The sequence below is a fragment of the Hyperolius riggenbachi genome, chromosome 5 (assembly GCF_040937935.1).
Source record: "Hyperolius riggenbachi isolate aHypRig1 chromosome 5, aHypRig1.pri, whole genome shotgun sequence".
NCBI lineage: Eukaryota > Metazoa > Chordata > Amphibia > Anura > Hyperoliidae > Hyperolius > Hyperolius riggenbachi.
In genome coordinates, this window is record NC_090650.1 from 35,216,370 (window position 1) to 35,239,760 (window position 23,391).

Below are 23,391 nucleotides of genomic sequence, written 5' to 3' on the forward strand. Positions count from 1 at the left end.
GGGATATCCTCCAAGGATCCATTAAGGATAGGCTCTGCAATTGGGATTTAATGCGCCGTAAGGCCGCGTATGAGAGGGTGGTTGAACCATTAGAGCAGTCTTGGATAGGGTTAATGGGGATGTTAAAGTCTCCTTCTACAATTAGTACACCACTGGTAAAAGCAGCTAATTTAGCTAGCGTGGAGGATAAAAAGGATGGTTGGTGCTTGTTGGGGATATATACATTAGCCATGGTGACTGTGTGATTAGCAATTTTCCCCTTAATAAAAAGATAACGACCCTCTGGGTCACACACTGACTCGTCCAGCGTGAACGGTATATCTCGATGCAGGAAGATAGAGACTCCTTTGGTTTTAGAAGTTGGCGATGTAGCATGAAAAGCCAAAGGGTAACGGGAATTAAATCTCGTAGGGATATGGTTAGCTCGTAAATGAGTCTCTTGCAAATAAGCAATTTGCACTTTTTGATGATGGAGAAAGTCAAAAATAATCGATCTTTTCTCCGGTGTGTTAAGGCCGTTCACGTTAAACGAGACCAGCTTCCAGTTTGCTCGATGCGTGTGCATTATCACAGTTGCCTGTCCTGCTGGTAGTTCCAGCCCCCAACAACCCAAATTTTTCCCCGTAGAAGTAGTGGATAGAGAAAGGAGCGAAAGTAGGAAAAAGAGGCCAAGGGAAGTGAGAAAGGAGAAACGAAGAATACAGGAAGAGAGGTCCTCCCCGTGATGGACCAACATACGTATTGATATGAACAGACAGAAATAGCTTTTAGGAAAATAATTCCCACGTGTGTGCGACTTGGGGGGCCGCACAGACTTCCTAAAGTGGGATATGTGTAGTCAGTGTATAAATCACACACTGGGTGGGGGTGATGAAAGACACCGCCAGAATATGACCGCAAATAGACGCTACCGCATACGGGAAATTCCGTATGTTTGGGAGTGACACTTCGCGTTCATAATCCACTCTGGCCGCCATATTAGAAAACATATGAAATTAAACCAACGGGTTATGAAGTGGGGGCTCCATGTTCCCGGGCGGGGCCCAACCCGACCCCCACGAAAGCGAGGTGCGGGGAAAGAGGGGCCCGCCAGGGAGCACGCCTGAGCCCCCGCCAGGACCGCAGTTTGGTCTTCAGCCCGTACCTGAGAAAGAAAAAGTCCCTAAGATTGCGTTCTTATTAGATTCCCCTTTACTGGGTCATTTTTACCTTCAGGGTAAGCCCCCCACGTGTTAGCCTCTAAGAAGTCTAAAAGGGGTCTCATGTAGGGGGAGGAAGGCCACCGAATAAACGGGTCTAGATTATAGAGAGTCAACAGCCCGACCCCTGTGCGGGTGTATAGGGAGTCCTATTAAGTGATTGATGGTTCCTCCCTCTCCTCTCTTCCTCCTATTGGGATTTCCCCCCTCTAAGAGAAACAAGCTCTGGCCTATATTGTTCTATACTAAGATGGGTATGAGTAGATAAGTTTATATACCAGGCTGTCAGTGTATTATGCTGGAAATTATTTAAGACATAAACCCCCGCTTTGTATGTGGATTTTACCTCGTCCTCTGTCACTGAATAAGGCAAAGGGGCAGTTTGGTGGGCTAAGTGGCCTAGTAAGCTAAAGGAGGAAAATTGGTGACCGAGTCTCTTCAGCCAGGGGCTAGGGGGAGGGCATGCATACGGATATGACCTTATGAGGGATTCAGGGAAATATTGAGGTAAGCCAGGGAATGAAGAAGAGCATAACATCACAGTACTTCCTATGACCCAAATAACACAATATTAATAAAATAAATAACATATCATACTAGCACATAGTAGGGATAGACCCAGATATCTGACAGAGAGCGTGTCATATCTCCATGCTGAAATAAAAGAGTACTATGTGGTCTTTCCGTATTAGCTATAAGACATATTGAATACAATACCGAATGTCATGTATTCTGAGTGATCGGGCCACCGCATAGCCTCAGGAAGTGTCAGGGGACTTGATTCATATGAGGGGGGGGGGAGCGGTAGCTTCTATGAGGTGGAGGGAGAGATCCAAATGTCTTATGAGTTGAGGAGAGAAAAAGAAGGGGGACAAAAATGCCACAAAGGAGTAGGGCAGCTGAGACCGTTTGTTCCTAGGTGTGTAGGATGCAATCCGAACAGGGGTGAAGTAAATGAGCTTGGCATATCAGGTAAGACCGTGCATGGCAGTATAGTTACCGGATCCAAGGCAAGGTACCGCTTACAACGCCTTTACTTGCTGGGGATTGATGCAATAGATCTGCAGCACGGGTGTAGATTAGCCATCTTCCGCCGATGAGGAGGAATCGCGGCGAGGGTGAGTAGTCTCCGTTCCGGATTCCGAATCTCTGCTTCTGGAGCGGTGGAATGTCTTCTGGTTGTTAGGTGGATGGCGCTGAGAGGACCCGGATGCCTGTGTGTTTGGTCGTTGGAATGCTAGGTCTCCGTCCCAGTCCGGGAGGTCAATCACAGGGATATCCAGGTCGCTGCAGAAGTCTTTCAGGTCGGCTGCTGCACGTAAGGTGTATGTCTTCCCCTCAGACGTAACAGACAGTGAGAAAGGAAAACGCCATTTATACAACAGGCCTTTCTTTCTGATTGCTTGCAGGAGAGGTTTTAGGACTCTTCGCTTCGCTAGAGTAATAGCGGACAGGTCCTGGTACAGTTGAACGGGCGTTTCGTTGAACAGGATCTGGTCTTGTGTTCGTGCTGCCCTCATGATATTCTCTTTTAGCTGAAATGACTCCAGGCAGCAGATGACGTCTCGTGTTTTCTCGCTGTCATTGCTCCGCGGACGCAAGGCTCTATGAGCGCGGGTAAAGGCGATCTCGGAGTCCGCTGGCCTGTCCAGCAGGTTATTAAATATGGCTGAGAGTGCGTCGCAGATCTTTTCAGGGGCTACTGATTCTGGTAGGCCTTTCAGTCTGATGTTACATCTGCGGCCGCGGTTGTCCAAGTCCTCGAGGTATCTAGTGTGGTCTGTTAGCCTAGATGAGTGCTTGTCAGAGGTTTTAGCTAGCTTTTTCAGCTGCGAGGTTGTTTGAGTGTTGGCCGCCTCTAAGGTATGCAGTCTAGAGCCTAATGCGGCGACGTCCGCTCGAACCTCCGACACTGCAGATAGCATGGATGCCTTGATATCATCTGCAAATAGCTGTAGGTCAGCGAGAGTAGGGGATCTCTGCTGTTTGCCCGAGAGTTTGCCTGAGTCAGTAGGTGAGGAGTCTGGCGACGATTGGGCCTGTCCTTCTCTGGTTTTGTCTGGCGCCATCTTGGATGTCTGAGCGTGGTCCTTTTGAGATCGGAATATGTCCAGTAAGGTCTTTCCTGCTTTCTTGGGATTGCTTCTGCCAGTTGCCGGTGTGTTCTGCTGACTGCGGGTACCCGGCATATCTGTTGGGAGCCCGTTGGATTGGCCAAATAGCAAGCTTTAGCGGCTGTCGAGCGGGAGAGAGGAGATTAGGCAGCCATCTTCCAGCAGCGTTAAGCCACGCCCCCGTCAGATCTGATTTTAAAGTCAGAAACACCTGATCTGCTGCATGCTTGTTCAGGGGCTATGGCTAATAGTACTAGAGCCAGAGGATCAGCAGGGCTGCCAGGCAACTGGTATTGCTTAAAAGGAAATAAACATGGCAGCCTCCATATACCTCTCTCTTCAGTTGTCCTTTAAAGAGAATCTGTACTCTAAAATTCTTACAATAAAAAGCATACCATTCTATTCCCTATGTTCTCCTGGGCCCCTCTGTGCTGTTTCTGCCACTCCCTGCTGCAATCCTGGCTTGTAATTGCCAGTTTTATGCAGTGTTTACAAACAAAAGACATAGCAAGTGATAGGCTGAGAGTAGCTCAGTGTGTGAGTCATACAGAGTGTGCAGGGGGCCTGGAGAGGGTGTGTATAGCTTCTAGCCAATCACAAGCAGCACAGCACATCCAGCCTGACTGCCTGAGCCCGACAGACCCGATAGAGGAGAGAAGATTAGATCATATAACAGAGATAACACAGCCACTGTGCAACTAGGAAAGGCTGCAGTAAGACAGAGCACATTAGAACAGCTATAGGAACTTATAGTATAGAAGAAATAAGGCTCAAAATTTTGTTACAGAGTCTCTTTAAATGATTTCACAGAGCAGGCTAGTGATCCTTTGAACTTTTCTCTGCAGAAAAAACATAAAGAAAGAAGAAACAATGTGAGACAGTTGAGATAAGAGTTTCAAAAGACAGAGCTGTCCATGACTTTATAAAGGAGCAGAGCTCAAAGAAGCTGTTTTGCATAGATAACAACTGAAGTTTCTTAACTCTTCCTGTACTGGAACAATATGAGACTCATATCTGTGCTACTAATGTTCTATTTCTTAGCTGTACCACACATACAAATCATGATATCACAAGTTTATTTTCAGATTCCCTTTAAATGCCTTTTTTTTTGTAAAGATTCCTGAACCTGATCTGTATAAGACACAGCCTGACCACATCTGGTGAAGTGTAAAAACTGGCTGTCATCCTTCCACGCAACGCATTGCAATCTATAGAGCAGGATGTGGGGCAGGCTCATCTGGGTGGGTCTATGCAGATCTCTGGATGGTGATTGGCTGTGTGCCCTGTGCCGTGTGCAATAGTCCATGTGAGGCCTGTTTGGGTGAAGACACAGCAATAGCAGAGCTGACAGCAGCAGGAATGTTAGCAGACTGGAAACACAAGAGAGGAGGACAGGTGCTCACACTGCAGCAACACCCCTGTGCCAGGTTCTATATGACTCATCATCATCATCACCACCATATATACAGCTGCTGCAACAGATGACTCCGCAATGCCTTCAATGGATGTACATTCTTCAGTATTGCCAAGGCACACTTCCAACTGAGGAAAACCTTATGCAGAAATGAGAATAAGACAACCACGACATTAAAAGCGAAACATGTCGGCAACAGAGACCGAGAAAGGCTCCGGGTGTGCGGGTGAGTGCCAAATACTGCTTTCTGCAACAGCTTAAAGGGGCACTACAGCGAAAAACTGAAAAATGTAAAATATGTGCAAACATATGCAAATAAGAAGTACATTTTTTTCCAGAGTAAAATGAGCCATAAATTACTTTTTCTCCTATGTTGCTGTCACTTACAGTAGGTAGTAGAAATCTGACAGAAGTGACAGGTTTTGGACTAGTCCATCCCTTTATAGGGGATTCTCAGGGAAATATTTATTTTCAAAAGCACTTAGTGAATGGCAGTTGCTCTGTACAACTGCCAAAAAACTGTGTAGGGTGCAGGCCAGCATCATTGTTTAAATCCTTTTTTGGTAATATCTTTATAAAGAATAAAAGCCTTGCTGAGAATCCCCTATGAAGAGATTGACTAGTCCAAAACCTGTCACTTCTGTCAGATTTCTACTACCTATTGTAAGTGACAGCAACATAGGAGAAAAGTAACTTATGGCTCATTTTACTCTGGAAAAAATGTATTTCTTATTTGTATATGTTTGCACATCTTTTAAATTTTACAGTTTTTCGCTGTAGTGCCCCTTTAAGGGGAACTCTACCGACCCTAACATACAAAAAGTGCTTTAGACAAAGATCGGAACTTCGCCTTTTGGCCATCTAAGGGTCTAACAATAAGGTTGGCGATCAGCCGGAATGCCAGACAAGTCCCTTAATTTTTGTAAAACATCACATGTATAAAAATAGTTGACCAGTTTTTAGCCTGATAATTATTTACATCAATGGAAAACTCTGGCGCTATATATACCTTTACATCCAGGCAGCACGGTGGCGTAGTGGTTAGCACTCTCGTCTTGCAGCGCTGGGTCCTGGTTGCGAATCTCAGTCAGGGCACTATTTGCATGGAGTTTGTATGTTCGCCTTGTGTTTGCGTGTGTTTCCTTTGGGCGCTCTGGTTTCCTACCACATCTCAAAAACATACAGATAAGTTAATTGGTTTTCTTCTAAAATGGCCTTTGACTACGATACATACGATACTACGAGGGATGGAAGGTCTCACTTACCAAGAAAGGTTAGATAAAGTGGGTTTATTTAGTCCAGAGAAAAGACGCCTTAGAGGGGATCGAATTAACATGGATAAATACGTCAGAGGGCAATATAAAAGCTTGGCGGATGAGCTTTTTGTCCCTAGGCCTTCACAAAGGACTAGAGGACATGATCTGTGCATGGAGGAAAAACGTTTTAGCCATTTATTTAGGAAAGGGTTCTTTACAGTAAGAGTAATTAAGATGTGGAATGCATTGCCACAGGAATTAGTTATGGCAAATTCTATACCTGCATTTAGAGGGGGCTTAGATGCTTTCCTTGCGTTGAAAGACATCCATGGCTATAATTACTCGGTAATGCCTAATGATGTTGATCTAGGGATTTTATCTGATTGCCATCTGGAGTCGGGAAGGAATTTTTTTCCCTTTTGGGGCTAATTGGACCATGCCTTGTAAGGGTTTTTTCGCCTTCCTCTGGGTCAACAGGGATATGTGAGGGAGCAGGCTGGTGTTGTACTTTGTTTTCTGGTTGAACTTGATGGACGTATGTCTTTTTTCAACCCAAATAACTATGTAACATACATAGACATATGACTATAGTAGAGATTAGACTGTAAGCCCCTCTGAGGAACAGTTATGAGACAAGACCATAAAGTCTGTACAGCGCTGCAGAAGATGTCAGCGATATATAAATACTAAGATAATAATTTTCTTGATTTCTTTGGTAGCCAGTTTCTGCTGAAATCCACTCCCATTTGTCGCCATATTCATAAAGCAGCAATCAGCTGACTTTATAGATCGAAAGGTGGCGTCAGGCTCTTTGAAAGTTAAAAATATTATAGGGATGTGGAGGAGCCCTTGAGGTGAAAGGACTATGGAGGCTGCCATATTTGTTTCCTTTTAAACAAAACCAGTTGCCCGGCAGTCCTGCTAATCTTTTTTGGTCAGTGGTGTCTGAATCCCACAGCTGAAAAATAAATTGTTATTTTTATTCATATAGTGCCAAAATCTTCTGTAGCACTGTACAGTGTACAAAAAACATTCATAGAATAGATACATGAGCAGTTCAAATCAGGACAACCGGTGACCCAAGTATTGATACATATAATTGATGTATGGTTTGAATAACATCACCAATACTGATAGATGTTTATTTGATAAATTGCACAGAAACAGGAAACAAAGGGGGGGAGGTCCCTGCCCTTGTGAGCTTACAATCTGGAGGGTAGTGGGGTGGAGACACTGTCTTCAGGGTTTGTTTATACCTAGGGCGTTTTGCGCTTTTTTTTGAGCGCCGGCGACTTTGAAAAACGCCCTAAAATACCTTGTGCAATGAATCCTTATGGGATAGTTCATACCAACGTGTTTTGTCTGCTTTCCGTTCACAAAAGCGATGAATATACCATTTTCAGGGCGATTTTGCTACAATGGAAGGTATAGGAAAAACGCAAAATGCTCACAAATCGTTTTTTTTTTAATCCAGCATTTGCGTTTTAAGAATAAATACATTGTATTTATTATTTTCCGGGTCAAAGAGTTCACTTCTTGATTGACGTCAGGAAGTGTAAAAATGGAATCGCTCTGCAAAAGCGCTTACAAAAGCACTTTGCACAAAATCATACCTCGCAGTGGAGCGCCGGGAGGGGAAAAAAACCCTCAACAAAATCGAAAATCGCTGCCGTCAGAGATGTGAACAAAGCCTGAAGGTACGTTTAAATTTCCAGGCTTGGTGCATGACGGATAGGGTGTGGGAGAGAGTTCCGAAGGAGAGGTGACACTCGTGAGAAGCCCTGGATGCATGCAGGATGTGGGGAGTCCTGGATGCAAGCATGCAGCTAATCCAGTCAGACTTCAGTCAGAAACACCCAATTGGCATGCTTGTTCAGGGTCCGTAATACATCTAATCACCCATAAATATGGAGCGAGAGTTGGAACCTAGTAGTTTTTTTTTTGAGCATTTAGGGAGCGATTCAAAACGCTAGAGATTTCTCTAAACGCTCAGCTAATGTTAATGGATGGGCCAAATTCCACTGGAGCTATTGCGATTAGCAAAATCGCTATCCCAGGACATGCAGCATTTTGGTGGCGTTAGCGTTTCTGCAATATAAAGTATATAAATGCCGGCATAATCGCTCATAAAAACCTACACAGAGCGATTTTGCTAGCGTTTTTACATTACTGCACACTGTAAATATGTTAAAATTAATTGAAAGGACCAATCTGAATTAAAAATGCTAATCGCTAAACGCTACACAATCGCTGGCAAAAAGCTGACACTTTTTAAAAACACTACCAAAATTGCCAGCAATCACTCATAAAAATCGCTTACAAACTGCTCATACAAAAGGCTAGCGACTAGCGATAGCGTTTTGTAGTGGGTTCCAGGCCTGAGGGCTGGAACCCACTAGAGCGATTTTTTTGAGCGTTTAGGGAGCGTTTCAAAATGCTAGCGATTTTACGAAACGTTCAGCTAATGTTAATGGATGGGCCAAATTCCACTGGAGCGATTGCGATTACCAAATCACAAAGCTCAGGACATGCAGCATTTTGGTGGCGTTAGCGTTTCTGCAATGTAAAGTATATAAACGCTGGCGTAATTGCTCATAAATCGCTATACAGCGAGCCATTTGCTAGCGTTTTTAAATTACTGCACACTGTAAAAAAAAAAAAATTCATTTAATTGAACGGACCAATCAGAATTAAAAACGCTAATCGCAAATGGCTACACATTCGTTGGCAAAAAGCTTACAGTTTTTTAAATCGCTACCAAACCAAAATCGACACAAAGCGATTTGTAGTGGGTTCCAGGCCTGAAGCCCGGTTCACACTGGTGTTGAAAAAAAAAGGTCTGTTCATGGATCGGAACGGAACAGATCTTAACGGATTGCGAATGGATCTAATGTTAACCTATGGCTCAGTTCACATCCGTCTGTTCAAACAGATGAGTTCTGCACAATCCGCTGAACGGACCGCAAGTTTCCTTCTGCAGCAAATTTTCTGGACTGCTGAGCCCAGCGGAACGGAAACGGACGTTGAAGCGCTGCATTGTGGGTTTTTTTGTTTTTGTTCTCTAACAAGCAGATGACCGAGGCATTTGAAATGGATCATCCAGAAAATGCAGTTCCTGGTGGAGGGATAAAACCACAACAAAATATTACAGGCGGCTTCCCTGGGAGATCTTCCTATTATGTTTTCTCATTTATAAACCAGTGTTGTTACATAAGTCGGCAAGAAAACCACAATGAGGCCTCATTCACACCTAAAAATGAAAACGCAAGTGTTTTGTGTGCGTTTGTGTGTTTTTTTCCCCCTCCCGGCGCTCCACGGCACGCTGTGTTTTTTGAAAAAGCGATTTTCTAAGCGCTTTGCCAGAGTGGTTTTGAGATTCACTCCCTGGCGCAAGTCTTTGACCCAGAAAAGAATAAATACAATGTATTTATTCTAAAAAAGTAAGCGCAATCGCTGCACAAAGCGGTTTTGTGAGCGTTGAGCGCTCTTCCTATACCTTCCATTATAGCAAAAACGCCCCAAAAATGGACCAGGCATGATAAGCATAGAGAAACCAAGCATATACAGTATCCACTGAACTTTCCAACCAGCTCTCTTCAACTTTAAAGCAAACCTTAGCGAAAAAAAAACCCTTATGAGATAATGAATTGTCTGTGTAGTACGGATAATGAATAGAACATTAGTAGCAAAGAAGAGAGTCTCTTATTTTTATTTTCAGTTATATAGCTTTATTTTCTATAACATTGCATCATTCTGTCTTATTTTAAGTCTTAAAACCATACCGTGTCTTTTAAGCTGTAAAACAAAGCAGAAAATATGACCCTTTGAACAAAACCTCCCCCACTATCTGTTTTGCTCCACTGACTCGCATATAAGCCGAGGGGGGTAACTTTTCAGCACATTTTTATGCTGAAAAATTAGGCTTATACGCGAGTATATGCTGTACTTTTAAAATACTGTAATTCGACCGCCAGCAATAGCTGGAAGCCTGATTACATCTTTCCCCACCATCCACGTGGACCTGGAGGGGGAATAGTAATTAACTCCGCTGGGACTTGCACAAGAGCAGGGTAAGCCATATAGCAGCTATATCCTGCGCCCAAGTCTCCCGGCAGCGATTCCATAGGTATGTTGTGAAGATGGGGCCCCCGGGATTGACTGCGGTAATGAGTTTTGCAGAGCTAGGACTGCATATTAGAGACATGTGCATTGTATCTTATTAAACAGTTCCTGAGATAGAGTTAGATTACTTACTTATGAGCAGAGTTTGTAAATATTGATTGATGTTGCCAGTAGTCCTACCAGCCAGAGGAACTTTAACCAAGGACTGAACTTTATCCCAATCAGTAGATGATACCCCCACCAGAAATATTTACCTTATCTCATATAGGTCATGGGGGGGGGGGGGGAGGTCTGTATGACTGATGTTGTGGTGAAACCCCTCCCACAGTGTGATGTCATAACCATGGTCCTAACAGTTTGCTGCCTGTGAACCTGATTGCATTGTGGAAAATAACAGCTTTTTCCAACTGCCAAGCAAGCAATATCCCCCTCAGTAAATAGAACTCTCAGGAACGAATATTCTGCACAGATCACCTGGCAGCGCTAAAGATGTCATCACCAATGATAGATGAACATTCCGCAGGTATCAACTGCCAGTACTAAATGTGCCGCCACCTAATTTCAGAATGTAAATCAGGGAGAGGAAAGATTTTACAATGGGCAAACACTGACTAAATCATCTATAAATGAATATTGTGAACAATAAGCAATTTTATTCCTTATGTTATTTTCACTACAGTTCCTCCTTAAAGGGATACTGTAGGGGGGTCGGGGGAAAATTAGTTGAACTTACCCGGGGCTTCTACTGGTCTCCCGCAGACATCCTGCGTTGGTGCAGCCACTCCCCAATGCTCCGGCCCCGCCTCCGGTTCACTTCTGGAATTTCTGACTTTAAAGTCAGAAAACCACTGCGCCTGCACGCCCGTGTCCTCGCTCCCGCTGATGTCACCAGGAGTGTACTGCGCAGACACAGACCATACTGGGCCTGTGCAGTATGCTCTTGATGACATCAGCGGGATCGAAGACACGGCAACGCAGGCGCAGTGGTTTTCAGACTTTAAAGTCAGAAATTCCAGAAGTGAACCGGAGGCGGGGCCGGAGCATCGGTGAGTGGCTGCGCGGGCACAGGATGTCTGCGGGGGACCAGTAGAAGCCCCGGGTAAGTTCAGCTCATTTTCCCCCGACCCCCCTACAGTATCCCTTTAAGTAGTCCCTCATAATACATAGAAGCGATATAATTGCACAAACAAGATTGTATCGTTAGTGCGCATAAAACCAATAAATGGAACTACCGATTGACATGTGAACAGTATACGATTCCTGCGAGATTGATCGATATCTTGCTTCCTGCTTGATCAACTAAGCTGGTCGATTCGACATGATATCAGCCACTTTTGATTGGGGATACTGGAACACACGCGATTCTCTCTCGATTCGTTAAAATGATCAAATCAAATAGTCGATCATACAGCCAAATCGCTACATGTATGGCCACCTTTACTCAGGACACAGCTGCCAGTTTGACCTATTGACAGGATAACTGAAGTGAGAAGAATATGGAGGCTGCCCTATTTATTTCCTTTTAAACAATACCAGTTGCCTGGCAGCCCTGCTGATCTATTTGGCTGCAGTAGTGTCTGAATAACACCAGAAACAAGCATGCAGCTAATCTTGTCAGATCTGACAATAATGTCAGAAACACCTAATCTGCTGCATGCTTGTTCAGGGTCTATGACTATAAGTATTAGAGGCAGAGAGTCAGCAGGGCTGCCAGGCAACTGGTATTGCTTGAAAGGAAATAAATATGGCAGCCTCCATATAACTCTCACTTCAGGTGTCCTTGAAGACTTATCAGCCTATATTGTCTTCTCAGGCTGGTGGTTTTATGCCTGGTACACACCATGACATTTTCTGGCATATTTAAAGGGGAACTGAAGAGAGAGGTATATGGAGGCTGCCATGTTTATTTCCTTTTAAGCAATACCAGTTGCCTGGCAGCCCTGCTGACCCTCTGCCTCTAATACTATTAGCCCTAGCCCCTGAATAAGCATGCAGCAGATCAGGTGTTTCAGACTTTAAAGTCAGATCTGACAAGACGAGCTGCATGGTGGTTTCTGGTGTTATTCAGATACTACTGCAGAGAAATAGACCGGCAGGGCTGCCAGGCAACTGGTATTGAGTAAAAGGAAATAAATATGGCAGCCTCCATATACCTCTTACTTCAGTTCCCCTTTAATGTCAGGTCGATTATTTCCAACATGTCCGAAATGATTTACGATCAATTTTCCATAGTAGTGAACAGAAATTCGGTCATAAATCAGATCGGACATGTTGGAAATAATTGATCTGTAGAAAAAAAGATTATAATAATAATAATAATACCTTTTTTTGTATAGCGTTTTTCTCCTGTCGGATTTAAAGCGCTTGCAAGGCAGACACTAGAGCGCACTCAGTAGGCAGTAGCAGTGTTAGGGAGTCTCGCCCAAAGAACTCCTTACTGAATTACTAGCTTACTGAACAGGCAGAGCTGAGATTCGAACCCAGGTCTCCTGTGTCAGAGGCAGAGCCCTTAACCCAGGGGTCTCATACTCGCGGCCCGCGGGCCATTTGCGGCCCTCGATACAATATTTTGTGGCCCTCGCCGGTAACAGCTTCCTTATAGTTCGCCTCAGTGCTCCCAAGTAATCTGCCGCATCCCCGCCGCTAAACGAGGGCTGCAGAGCCCCCAAATCGCCCGGGGGGCAATCCGCCAGCATTTCCTGGAAGGGGCAGAGCTTTCAGCTTCAGCTCTGCCCCTCCTGACGTCAATCGTCGCACGGATCGCCGCCTCTCTCTGCCCCTCTCTGTGAAGGAAGAGTGAGAGCGGCGGGCAGAGGCGGCGATGCGCCGCGATTGGGAAATTCTTTATGCGGCCCAGCCTCATCCTGACTTTGCCTCCTCCGGCCCCCAGGTAAATTGAGTTTGAGACCCCTGCCTTAACCAGTACACCATCCAGCCACTGCTGGATGGCTTGAAAAGGGGGCAGGAGCCCAAAACAGCAGACTGTTGCTGTCCTATAACATCATATTGTTATTTTGATTCAATAAAGATTTTGATAACCTGAGAAGACTGTTGCGGACCCAAATCTTTTTCCTGCATTCTGTAGATCCTGGCGGTACCCAGGTGAAGGTCCGGCACGTCTGACCCCTTACAAGGGTATGGCAAATTGAGTGCGGTCTCATCAGTGAGAAATAATCGATCTGGCATTAAATCGGCCAGAAAATCTCATCATGTGTACCAAGCATAACTCATGGCTGAATCTGCTGTAACCTATAAAGAAGCAAGTGTTTACCATACATAAGATTTTATCACAGTGACTGGAGGATACATTTTTGTCGCGCTGTATAATTGACTTACAGGAATGAGAACCAAGTCCAAAGCTATTAGCAGCTTAACCAGCCTGAAACAATTATAAGTTTAACTAGCACGTGGCCCAGCACTGCTGCCCTAATCAGGTCACTATTGTTTGGCTGTCGGGTTGACTAGTTGTTAAAGCGGAATATAACCCTGCATTTCATCTTTGCTCTAAAACATTATTTACAGCATATTATATGCAAGCAGCATTTTTTTTTACTAGACCATAATTCGAAGGGTTACACAGAGAGCTTGAAAGTTCAGTGTAGTGAAATGCAGACTCATCCAAACTTTAGATAATGTTATCTTGTGTTTACTTAAATGTATCAAGTAAGGAATGTGACACATTCTCTGTCTGTGGAGAAGCAGCTCGACACAGACAGAGAGTCAAAGCATTTCTGCCTTCACTACATAATGAATAAAAGCAGTTATTAATAAAATGCAAAGTCAGCTCTCAAAGCAAAAAACTGTACATTTGGAAACCTATAACTTATAAATGAATAATAATACTGATGCGCAAATGCAAATATGATAACCGTATGGCATATAAAAAGTAGGAAAACATGTTTTTATTGAATATTATGTCAGGGTTTTATACCGCTTTAAGACACGCTCTGTGGAATTTCTTTCCCACACCTACAGCTCCATCACCTCCCTCACCTCCCTTCCCTAATGTGTATAATAAATCCATAAAGAATAGTGCGCGCGGCATGGCTCTTGGTGCCCCCCACAGAGCGGGGCGACCTAGGCCACTTCCTTATTGCCTAATCCTAAAATGGCCCAGCTGCACACATTCTGTTAATATCAAAAATATGGATATAAATACATATTGCCTACGGGAGATTTTCACTTCCCTTTCCTGTCATTGAAAAGTCCCAGAGATGTTTGGAGGAAGCGGGCGTGCCCTGGATACAGGCAGGACGTGTGTGAATGTGTTTATAAAATAATGCTTATTCTGACATGTGTATTAAAGTGATACTGAACCGAGTAAAAGGATTTAAAATAAACACATGATGTACCTGCAGATGACTATGACATACTTACCTCGCCTCAGTTTCTCTCAGAAGCTCGCCCTTTGCTTCTTACAACAATTCCTTCCATTTCTGACATGCGTTTGTCAAAACTGAAATATATCAGTTGCTGTCAGTGATACATCAGTTGCTGTCAGTTATAAATGAAAGGACAATTGATGAGCAAGGTAATGCCCATGTTTCCCTATGGCTGAAGTGGGCGATATTATAGTTTAACCGTGTGCTGACCAGGAAGCTTTTATAGGGTAATGGCCATTTTCAGGACGGAGGATTCAATTGATCACAGTGGGCAAACAGGGGAGGAGAAAGAGATTGAGGAGTAGACTACACGGGAGGTAAGTATGATGTGTGTTTATTTTGACCTTTAATTTTCAGGTTTGCTTTAATTAATGCTCTACAAGTTATAATTTATCAGGTTTCTCTGATTGGACTGTATTGTTACTCAAGTTTTTTTGGGTGGGATAAGTGTTTTCTACAGAATCAGCATTAGATAATATTTAATTGCTGTGTATTATTAATTAGTATTTATAAAGAGCCAACATCTTCCGCAGCTCTTTTACAGAATACATATAGTTGTGTTACTAACTGTCCCTCCGAGGGTGTTGTGTTCAGTAGTCACAGAGGCAGGATAACTGAAACTAGGTTTATGTACAGGATTTACCAATCTCTACATAAGCAGTCTTCTCTTCAGGTCCCTAGCCAGGGCAGAACAGGAACCAACGACCCACAACGGTATAGATAATCTTATGCATTAAACAGGTATAACAGTGCCATCTACAGGCCAGATGTATGAGCAACACATAATCCCCTCCTGTTACAAAAGCTTCTTTGAAATGGACTCGAACTCTTGCACAGGACACAAGGAAAACATAGAAAAATGCACCCTGTATGTATTAAGAGAGTTTAGCTTGTTCAATTCCCCCTCATTTGTGTCTAATCACAAGTTGTAATTTGATCTCTCCCCTGTGTCACATGACTGCCACGGCAGAGATGGCAGATAAGCCCATTTGAAAGCACAGGAGGTTAACACTATGTCTGCTTCCATAAATCAGTATTTAGAATCAGCGACAGATTTATTTCAGGATTTGTATCAGCTGTAACAAAGAAATTTATTTTGTTTAAAGGTTATGATGCTGTTGCATATCTTTAAGAGCAGAGAGGACGTTCTGAGTTCAGGTCCGCTGTAAACAAATGTCAAGTATGTTAATACTCACAATCTAATCCTACCATAGACATGTGTCCATCATAGTCTAGGGCCAATTTTTAGGGAGAAGCCAATTAACTTATCAGTATGTTTTGGGGATGTGGGAGGAAACTGGAGTGCCCGGAGGAAACCCATGTAGACACAAGGAGAACATACAAACTCTGTGCAGATAGTGCCCTGGCTGGGATTCAAACCAGGGACCCGACTCCCCCTGATCACCAAAAAGCAAATAAAACCAGGTGGATCCTGAGCCTTGTGCCCTGCAGAAACTCCACACGCAGGAGCTGATTGACTGCTGAGAACAAAAAATATTTACCTGTAAGTGACTCGTACATTTCTTGAGATTTAGGGAGATTTTCCACAGCTGACAACCTGTTTTTTCCTTGCAGGATCCTGTGTCAAGTACGTGACATCAGCAAAATTCCTCATGTACCTCGGCCACTCGCTGTCCACCTGGGTGAGCGAATCTTATAAGAATAGTTGCCGTTTATCATGCTAAGGTCTAGTTTGACAGCTTTTCCCCTGAGCAAGGAACGTCTGTGTGATTTAAGGGCTTCTACACACTAATTGCAAAGGCTCCCCTGTCATACGTACCGCCGTCGATCACCCGCCGCCTCTCGCCGCAAAATCCGTCACGTAATTACAGTGTATCTAAAATCCGTCACATAATTACTAAAATTACTGATTTTTTTTTAAGCGCTGGCAATTTAGCAAATCGCCCTAAAAGCGCTTATGTAATGATTTACTATGACAGTGTTCACATGTGAGCGTTTCAATTTTATTAAAATCGCAAACGGCCTACATGTACCATTTTTTGAGCGTTTTTGCTCAATAGAAGGTATAGAGAAATCGCAAAGCGCTTGAAAAAACACTTTGTATAGCGATTTCCCCGAGCACTTTTAAAAATAAATACATTGTATTTATTCATTTCCGGGTCAAAGAGATCACAAAACAAAAGAGAGAAATCTTAAAGGGGAACTGAAGTAAGAGGTATACGGAGGCTGCCGTATTTATTTATTTTTAATCAATACCAGTTGCCTGGCAACCCTGCAGGTCTATTTCTCTGCAGTAGTATCTGAATAACACCAGAAACAAGCATGCAGCTAGTCTTGTCAGATCTGACTTTAAAGAACACCTGATCTGCTGCATGCTTGTTCAGGGGCTATGGCTAATAGTAATAGAGGCAGAGGATCAGCAGGGCTGCCAGGCAACTGGTATTGCTTAAAAGGAAATAAACATGGCAGCCTCCATATACCTCTCTCTTCAGTTCCCCTTTAATCGATCAGCAAGAGCGCTTAAAGAGACTCAGAGATGAGTCTCACTGCAGTTTTTTACTTACCCGGGGATCCCTCCAGCCCCATAAGCATAGATGTGTCCCTCGCCGCCCTCCTCAGCGCCGCCGTTCTCGCGCAGTCGTCCCCCGCTAAGGGGCTCAGTCGGACTCAGAGACATCAGCCGGGGCCTTCTGCGCTTGCACAGAAGGTCAGCACATGCGCAGAAGGTCCAGCGCTGACGTCACTGAGACGCTCTATAAATCGCTCAGCACTTACGATAGTGCTGGCTATTTATAATGTGAACAAGGCCTAAGGCCCCGTTCACACTTGCGGTTGTTTGCCAAACGGACCGGATGACCTGACCGGATCCGGACCGGATCGGAACCGTACGGTTCTGATCCGGATCCGATCCGGATCCGGTCAGGTTGCATCAGGTGTCCATCAGGATGCGATCCGGATCCGTTTGGCAAAAGTAACGTTAAAAACAAAAAAAATGTTGGGGTCTGGGAGGTCAGCAGAAGGGGGACCTGTGGAATCAGGCCCTCTGCTGTTTAGCACTCACCTCCACCTGCGACATGCTGCCAACATCTCCGGATCCGGATCCAGCTGTGCTGCTCCACTCCAAAATGCTTGCCCATGTGTCCCCATCCAATATCGCCGCAACAATCCCCATAGGAAGTGGGGTAGAACATCCGGATTTCTCAGCCAGTGTGTTGTGCGCTCTCCGGTTCCCATTGGTTTGTATTGGCCGGATGGTGCAGTCCGGCTCCGCCCCGGATACGGCTGCCGGAGGAGCCGGATGAAAAAATAGCGCATGTTGGAACGGAGGCCAGAGTCCGGATCCGGTCCGGCTCCGGTTCGGCAGAACGGACGCATGTGAACGGACGCATAGGCTTTCATTGCTATGCCGTGCGTCCGTTCCGTCCGTTCTGCAAGCGGTGCGGCTCCGGCACGGCGATTCCGGAGGGCCACCGCAAGTGTGAACCGGGCCTAAGAGTTGCTGTGCAGTTTATTCCATGACTTCGTGCAATCTTGCTAATGACTTATAGCTCCTGAGAGTGCATAACAGAATTTACAAAAATGTTTCCTTATTTAAAATCGTTTTTCATAGATAGAGGAAGGAATGCAGCATCTGCCTGCGCTGATCCTGCAGACTTCTTTACCTTTTGCTGAAAATGACGATCGGTCTCACAAATGACTTCACCTTTGTACCTGGTACAGATGTTGCAATTTTCCATCAGATTGACGTTTAATTGGTTAATTTTGATAGGTCCGATCTGATTTCCGATCATTTTTTTAAATCGATTTTCTGATCACTTCTATACAAAATTGAGCAGAAAAACTATGATGAATCAGATCGAACCTGTCAGAAATAATCGATTTGATTGTCAATCTGATGTAAAATTGCATTGTGTGTACTATGCATAAACCTGGTACACACATCCAATTTTGATTGGCCACTGACTGGCCAATTTTACCACTTTCATGTAGTATGAGGGACAACATATTTTAAATACTATGAGCAGATCTCTCATACTACATGGATGTGGTAAAAATGGCCAACCACTGGCCAATCAAAATTGGATGTGTGTATGCAGCCTTAGCCTCATACATACATATGAGGAATGCTGCCTGGCACGGATCAGGACCCGATTCCTCAGGCAATATGACAGGGCTGAGGCTGTACTGAAGTGTCACTAGCCTGCAAGCTAGTGACTTGTTCTGTTGCTATTCGGGAAGGGGGCAGAGTAAAATGGGAGTGACAGCATGTGGTGGGCGGGGTGAATGGAGAAGACAATGTTCTTAGCTTGTCTTCACAATGTACTGCTCCAGGCGGCAAAAAGTCTAGAACCGGTCCTGGTGTATCATCACATTTACAACCAAGGCCGGATTTATACTTTATGTGCCCCTAGGCTTTCTTGAAGCTCCCCTTCCATGTGCAGCAACCCCCTCCTAATTCCTCTTCTATGCATAACATTCATATAGTTCTGTAAGTTTCATGGCTTCTGCACATGTCTATAGCTTTTTGTAAGGTCAGGTCAGACATTCTCAGCAGTCTTCTCCTTGCATTGATATCCCTGGATCCAAGTATTATCCTATTGCTAATAAGTTCATCATGCAGTTCAGCAAATTCACATGTTTCAGCTAGCTGTCTCAGCCTTGTGACATACTGGTCTATATTCTCTGACTGACCTTGATCTGTGGTATTGAAGACATATCTCATATATGATGTTCCTGGCAGGCATAAAATATCTCTGCAAAGCATCCAGTGTTTTCTGTCCATCCTGCTTGTCAGTGTCAGCAGTTGTGTTGTCCGGATCATGAACGATTCGGATCTTTGATCCGAATCTATTTTGTGAGTCGAATCATCCGAATAACCGAATCTATTTTGTGAGTCGAATCATCCGAATAATCAAAATGAGTGATTCGGATCGCAAAAGGGGCGGGGCCAGGAGCGACACGCCCCCTCTCAGCGGGCAGCGGGGTCCTGGAAGCAGAGCTGAGATGGATCGCTATGTTGGTGGGGAGCCAGCTTTGCAGGGACAGCAGGTAGATGAGAGAGAGGGGACATGGGTGCCACTGCCAGATGTGTGTGTAGAGCACACATACTGGCTGAAATGTGCTGCACATTATAGGCTGTCTGTTCCAGTTGTGCACACTGCACAGTGATCACATTGGAAGCTTTTGGCTCAGCTCAGCACAGCTCAGTAACTTTGCAGGCACTGTGATTGCAGCGCAATATGATCCTCCTGCACTCGGCACTAAACAGCTGCACTTCACTTCGGGGAATGCTTTCTTTCACTGTGCGACGTTTGCTTTCAAAGTACACAGATAAGCATATAGGTGAAATCAGTGGCGTAGCTAAGAGGCTGTGGGCCCCGATGCAAGTCTTACATTGGGGCCCCCCAAGCACTCTATACATAACAATTGATACGGTGCACCAAAACCTGCCAATGGCAACTACAGTGTCAGAGGTGCAGGAAGGGGATGGGGAACAGTGTGTTAGTGATTACCACTATTCAACCACTATTACCACTATTCAAAGTATCTATAGGAGTGATTATTATGAGCACAGGACCAATAGACCAATAGAGAGCTAATAATGTAGTTGAGGGAGAGCCCTTCGGGGCCCCTCTGGCCCAAGGGCCCCGATGCGGTCGCTACCTCTGCACCCCCTATTGCTACGCCCCTGGGTGAAATATATGTAAAGCATATGATTGCAGCATGTGGGTATTGTGTGCAAGCAAACATGCTCTCTGCTCGTCCCTCCTCCCATCTCTGTCTACTCCCTGCCCTCTGTCCATCTTCTCCCCTTCTCTGTGTGTCCACCCCCCTCCCCTTCTCCTGTCCACTGCAGGGAAAGACCTGTCCTGCTATTCATTTCACCCCTGAATGCTTCGGTAGTAAAATGATCCGAGATTCGGATCAAAGATCCGGATCTTTTCAATGATCCGATTCGAATCATCCGGATCATTGAAAAGATCCGAACTTCCCATCTCTACCGCTACTGCCACCTATCGATGCTGGAAGGGGAGCATTGAGGGGAAAGAGTAAGGTAAGGGAGGGGGGAGTGGCCACCCTCCCAACCAATGTAGGTGGCCAATGTCTCCCTCTTGCCCCCCCCCCCCCTCCCGTGGATGCATGGCTTGCAGCCCCTTTTGTTACACCACTGAGTGTCAGAAAATGTGAGGTGCTGGTATACTGGTATACACGCAGACAATCTCTCCCCATCACTGAGCATAAGGTTGCAGCCCTTATCTTGGGGTCTTTCTTGTCCAGTTCAGTAGCAACCTCATAATCCTCCCTCTGTGATCTGAAGAATCTCCAGTTAGCTGCCAGGTCTCCTGTGCAGGCCATTGCACCCGGTACTGGTATGTAGTTTGTAGCCATTTTCTCTCTGTGTGGCTGCTGAGATGCTAGGTTAGTATACAGGAACAGCTTTCAGTCCTGTTTGTGCAGACTAGTAGCTAAAAAACACCAGTTCTCTTCCCATCTTCTGGCACCATGTTAACACAGCCTCATGGTGTGTGGAACAACAACCACAACTTTATTGAGACACAACATTAACTTACAGCTAGAATGCAGTACCTAGAATTCAGTGCTTTTATGTTCCTGTAGATCAGGGGTCTCAAACTCAATTTACCTGGGGGCCGCAGGAGGCAAAGTCAGGTTGAAGCTGGGCCGCATAAGGGATTTCACACAAAAAAAAGTCCTCAAATGTCATTATTAACAGTTTTAATTATTTCTTCTGCAGATGAAGTGTCCTACCTTATAGTTCGCTTCAGTGCTTCCATTACAAGTAATCCGCCGTGTCCCCGACGCAAAGCGAGGGCTGCAGAGCCCCCAAGTCGCCCGGGGGGCAATCCGCCAGCATTTCCTGACGTCAATCGCGGCGGGTCGCCGCCTCTGCCCGCCCCTCTCACTCTTCCTTCACAGAGAGGGGCGGGGAGAGGCGGCGATCCGTGCGGCGATTGACGTCAGGAGGGGCAGAGCTACAGCTGGAAGCTCTGCCCCTCAGCACAGTCGTGGATGTTTGCCCGGGGGATTTGGGGGCTCTACAGCCCTCGTTTAGTGGCGGGGATGCGGCGGATTACTTGGGAGCACTGAAGCGAACTATAAGGTAAAATAGTTTGCTTCCGTGTCGCTTTTGCTGGCGAGGGCCACAAAATATTGTACTGAGGGCCGCAAGTGGCCCGCGGGCCGCGAGTTTGAGACCCCTGCTGTAGATGGAGCAGATATAAGAATCTCAATCTCCTAACAATGTACAGCAGCCCCCTTTTACTATACACAAATCCCTCAGGCAGCAACTCACTATTTCTATCTGTTGCTCCTTATTTGCAACCAATGTAATCCATTTGCAGCAATCCCTCTTCCATGCCCAGCCGACCTTCAGCCAGCTGCTGCCCAAAGCCAGGGCCTTGGTGGCCCTTCCAGAAATCCAGCCCTGTTTACAACTCCAGTAAAGCGTGTGCATAACACAGTCACAATCCACAATCCACTCTCTACTCGCTTTCCGTTTTCCGCTTTCCGTTAGTGGCTGGATAGTGTACTGGGGTATCGGTTGAAAAGGGTGCCTGAGCTGCCTGTATGAAAAGGGCGCCGCCATAGACATCAATGTTATTTATGGAAATATGGGCTACAAGGTGTAGAAAAGGGCGCCCGAGTTTTGATATAGGCTACAAGCGGGCTCCCCTTTGTAGCCCATATTTTTCGGCTACAAGGTTTTCGGCTACAGTAGGGTGCACCTTTGTAGCCCATATTATTGCCTTTTTTTTTGTAGCCGAAGTTTTTATATGGGCTACACCAGGCGCCTTTTTTGTAGCCTAAGTTTTTATATGGGCTACAAGCGCTGGAAGCCGAATTATTTCATTCCCCCACTATCCATGGCGGCCTGAAGGGGGAATAGTAATTAACACACCCCGGAGCTTTTTTGTAGCCGAAGTTTTTATATGGGCTACACCAGGCGCCTTTTTTTTGTAGCCGAAGTTTTTATATGGGCTACACCAGGCGCCTTTTTTGTAGCCGAAGTCGGTATATATGGGCTCCACCAGGCGCCCGTTTTTACAGGCGCCCTTTTCATATAAACCCGTGTACTGGTTAAGGGCTCTGCCTCTGACACAGGAGACCAAGGTTTGAATCTTGGCTCTGCTCGTTCAATAAGCCAGCAACTTTTCAGTAGGGAGACTTTGGGCAAGACTCCTCAACACTGCCACTGCCGATAGAGCGTATCCCTGTGGCTGCAGCTCTGGTGCTTAGAGTCTGCCAATAGAAAAGCGTGATAAAAATTGTTCTGTGTTTCGTTGTTTGTTAGACAATGGTTAGGAAATCTATCTGGCGTATTAGTTGCTGCCTTCCCAGCTTCCTGGTCCCTTGGTGGCCAGACATGCTGACTAGGTGACTGCCTGTGCGTATGAGGTTTGCAAGAACCAGCCAGTTCCTGATTGCCTTGCTTCTCCTGAGGCACCACCACTGCTCAGCGACACAAACAGAATTACTGAGGTTGCAGAAAAGAACATGAGTGATTCAGCAAACCCAAACCGTCGTTTTTAAAGGTTGTCTTCTCTTAGCTGGCAAGTCTCTGCTGGGTCATAACAGAGTATAATGAGAATAGCTGAGAAGTGTATGAGTTAGAGTTTGTGCTGTTGGGTACACATCCATCACTTTGAGTGCATGCAGAAGAGTGCAGTCACATGACTACTACTTCTTTCTACAGCCTACATGTTTTCTGAAATGACCCGAGTAAAAACTGAAAATACTTTTCATTTTTGAACTACATAAATATTGATACAAAATTTGCAGGTAAGGGGGTAACTAGGAACCCCATGCTCCCATACCCAGTGCTTGATCTCAGCACTACAGCAGAGGGAAGATACTAAGCGGGTGTCTATGGGCAGCTGTAGAAGCTGTGGGGACACTTTGAAAGCATTTCACTCAAGTTTGCTT

The 23,391-nt window shown here is 45.2% G+C and overlaps 1 protein-coding gene across 4 annotated transcripts in view; it reads left to right on the forward strand.

The window, feature by feature from the left end:
- The window catches only part of LOC137518116 (ferroportin-like), a 79,647-nt gene that overhangs the window by 28,674 nt on the left and 27,582 nt on the right, over window positions 1-23,391 (forward strand). Inside the window, exons 1-2 of one of the 4 annotated variants that reach the window (XM_068235471.1) lie at window positions 4,659-4,953; window positions 16,063-16,130. In XM_068235471.1, the coding sequence (XP_068091572.1) occupies window positions 4,914-4,953; window positions 16,063-16,130 (108 nt within the window). In that variant the 5' untranslated portion in view covers window positions 4,659-4,913. Of the gene's footprint in view, window positions 1-4,658; window positions 4,954-5,321; window positions 5,391-16,062; window positions 16,131-20,733; window positions 20,820-23,391 lie in introns of those variants that run through there. The other 3 variants (XM_068235473.1, XM_068235472.1, XM_068235474.1) reach the window with 3 other exon arrangements.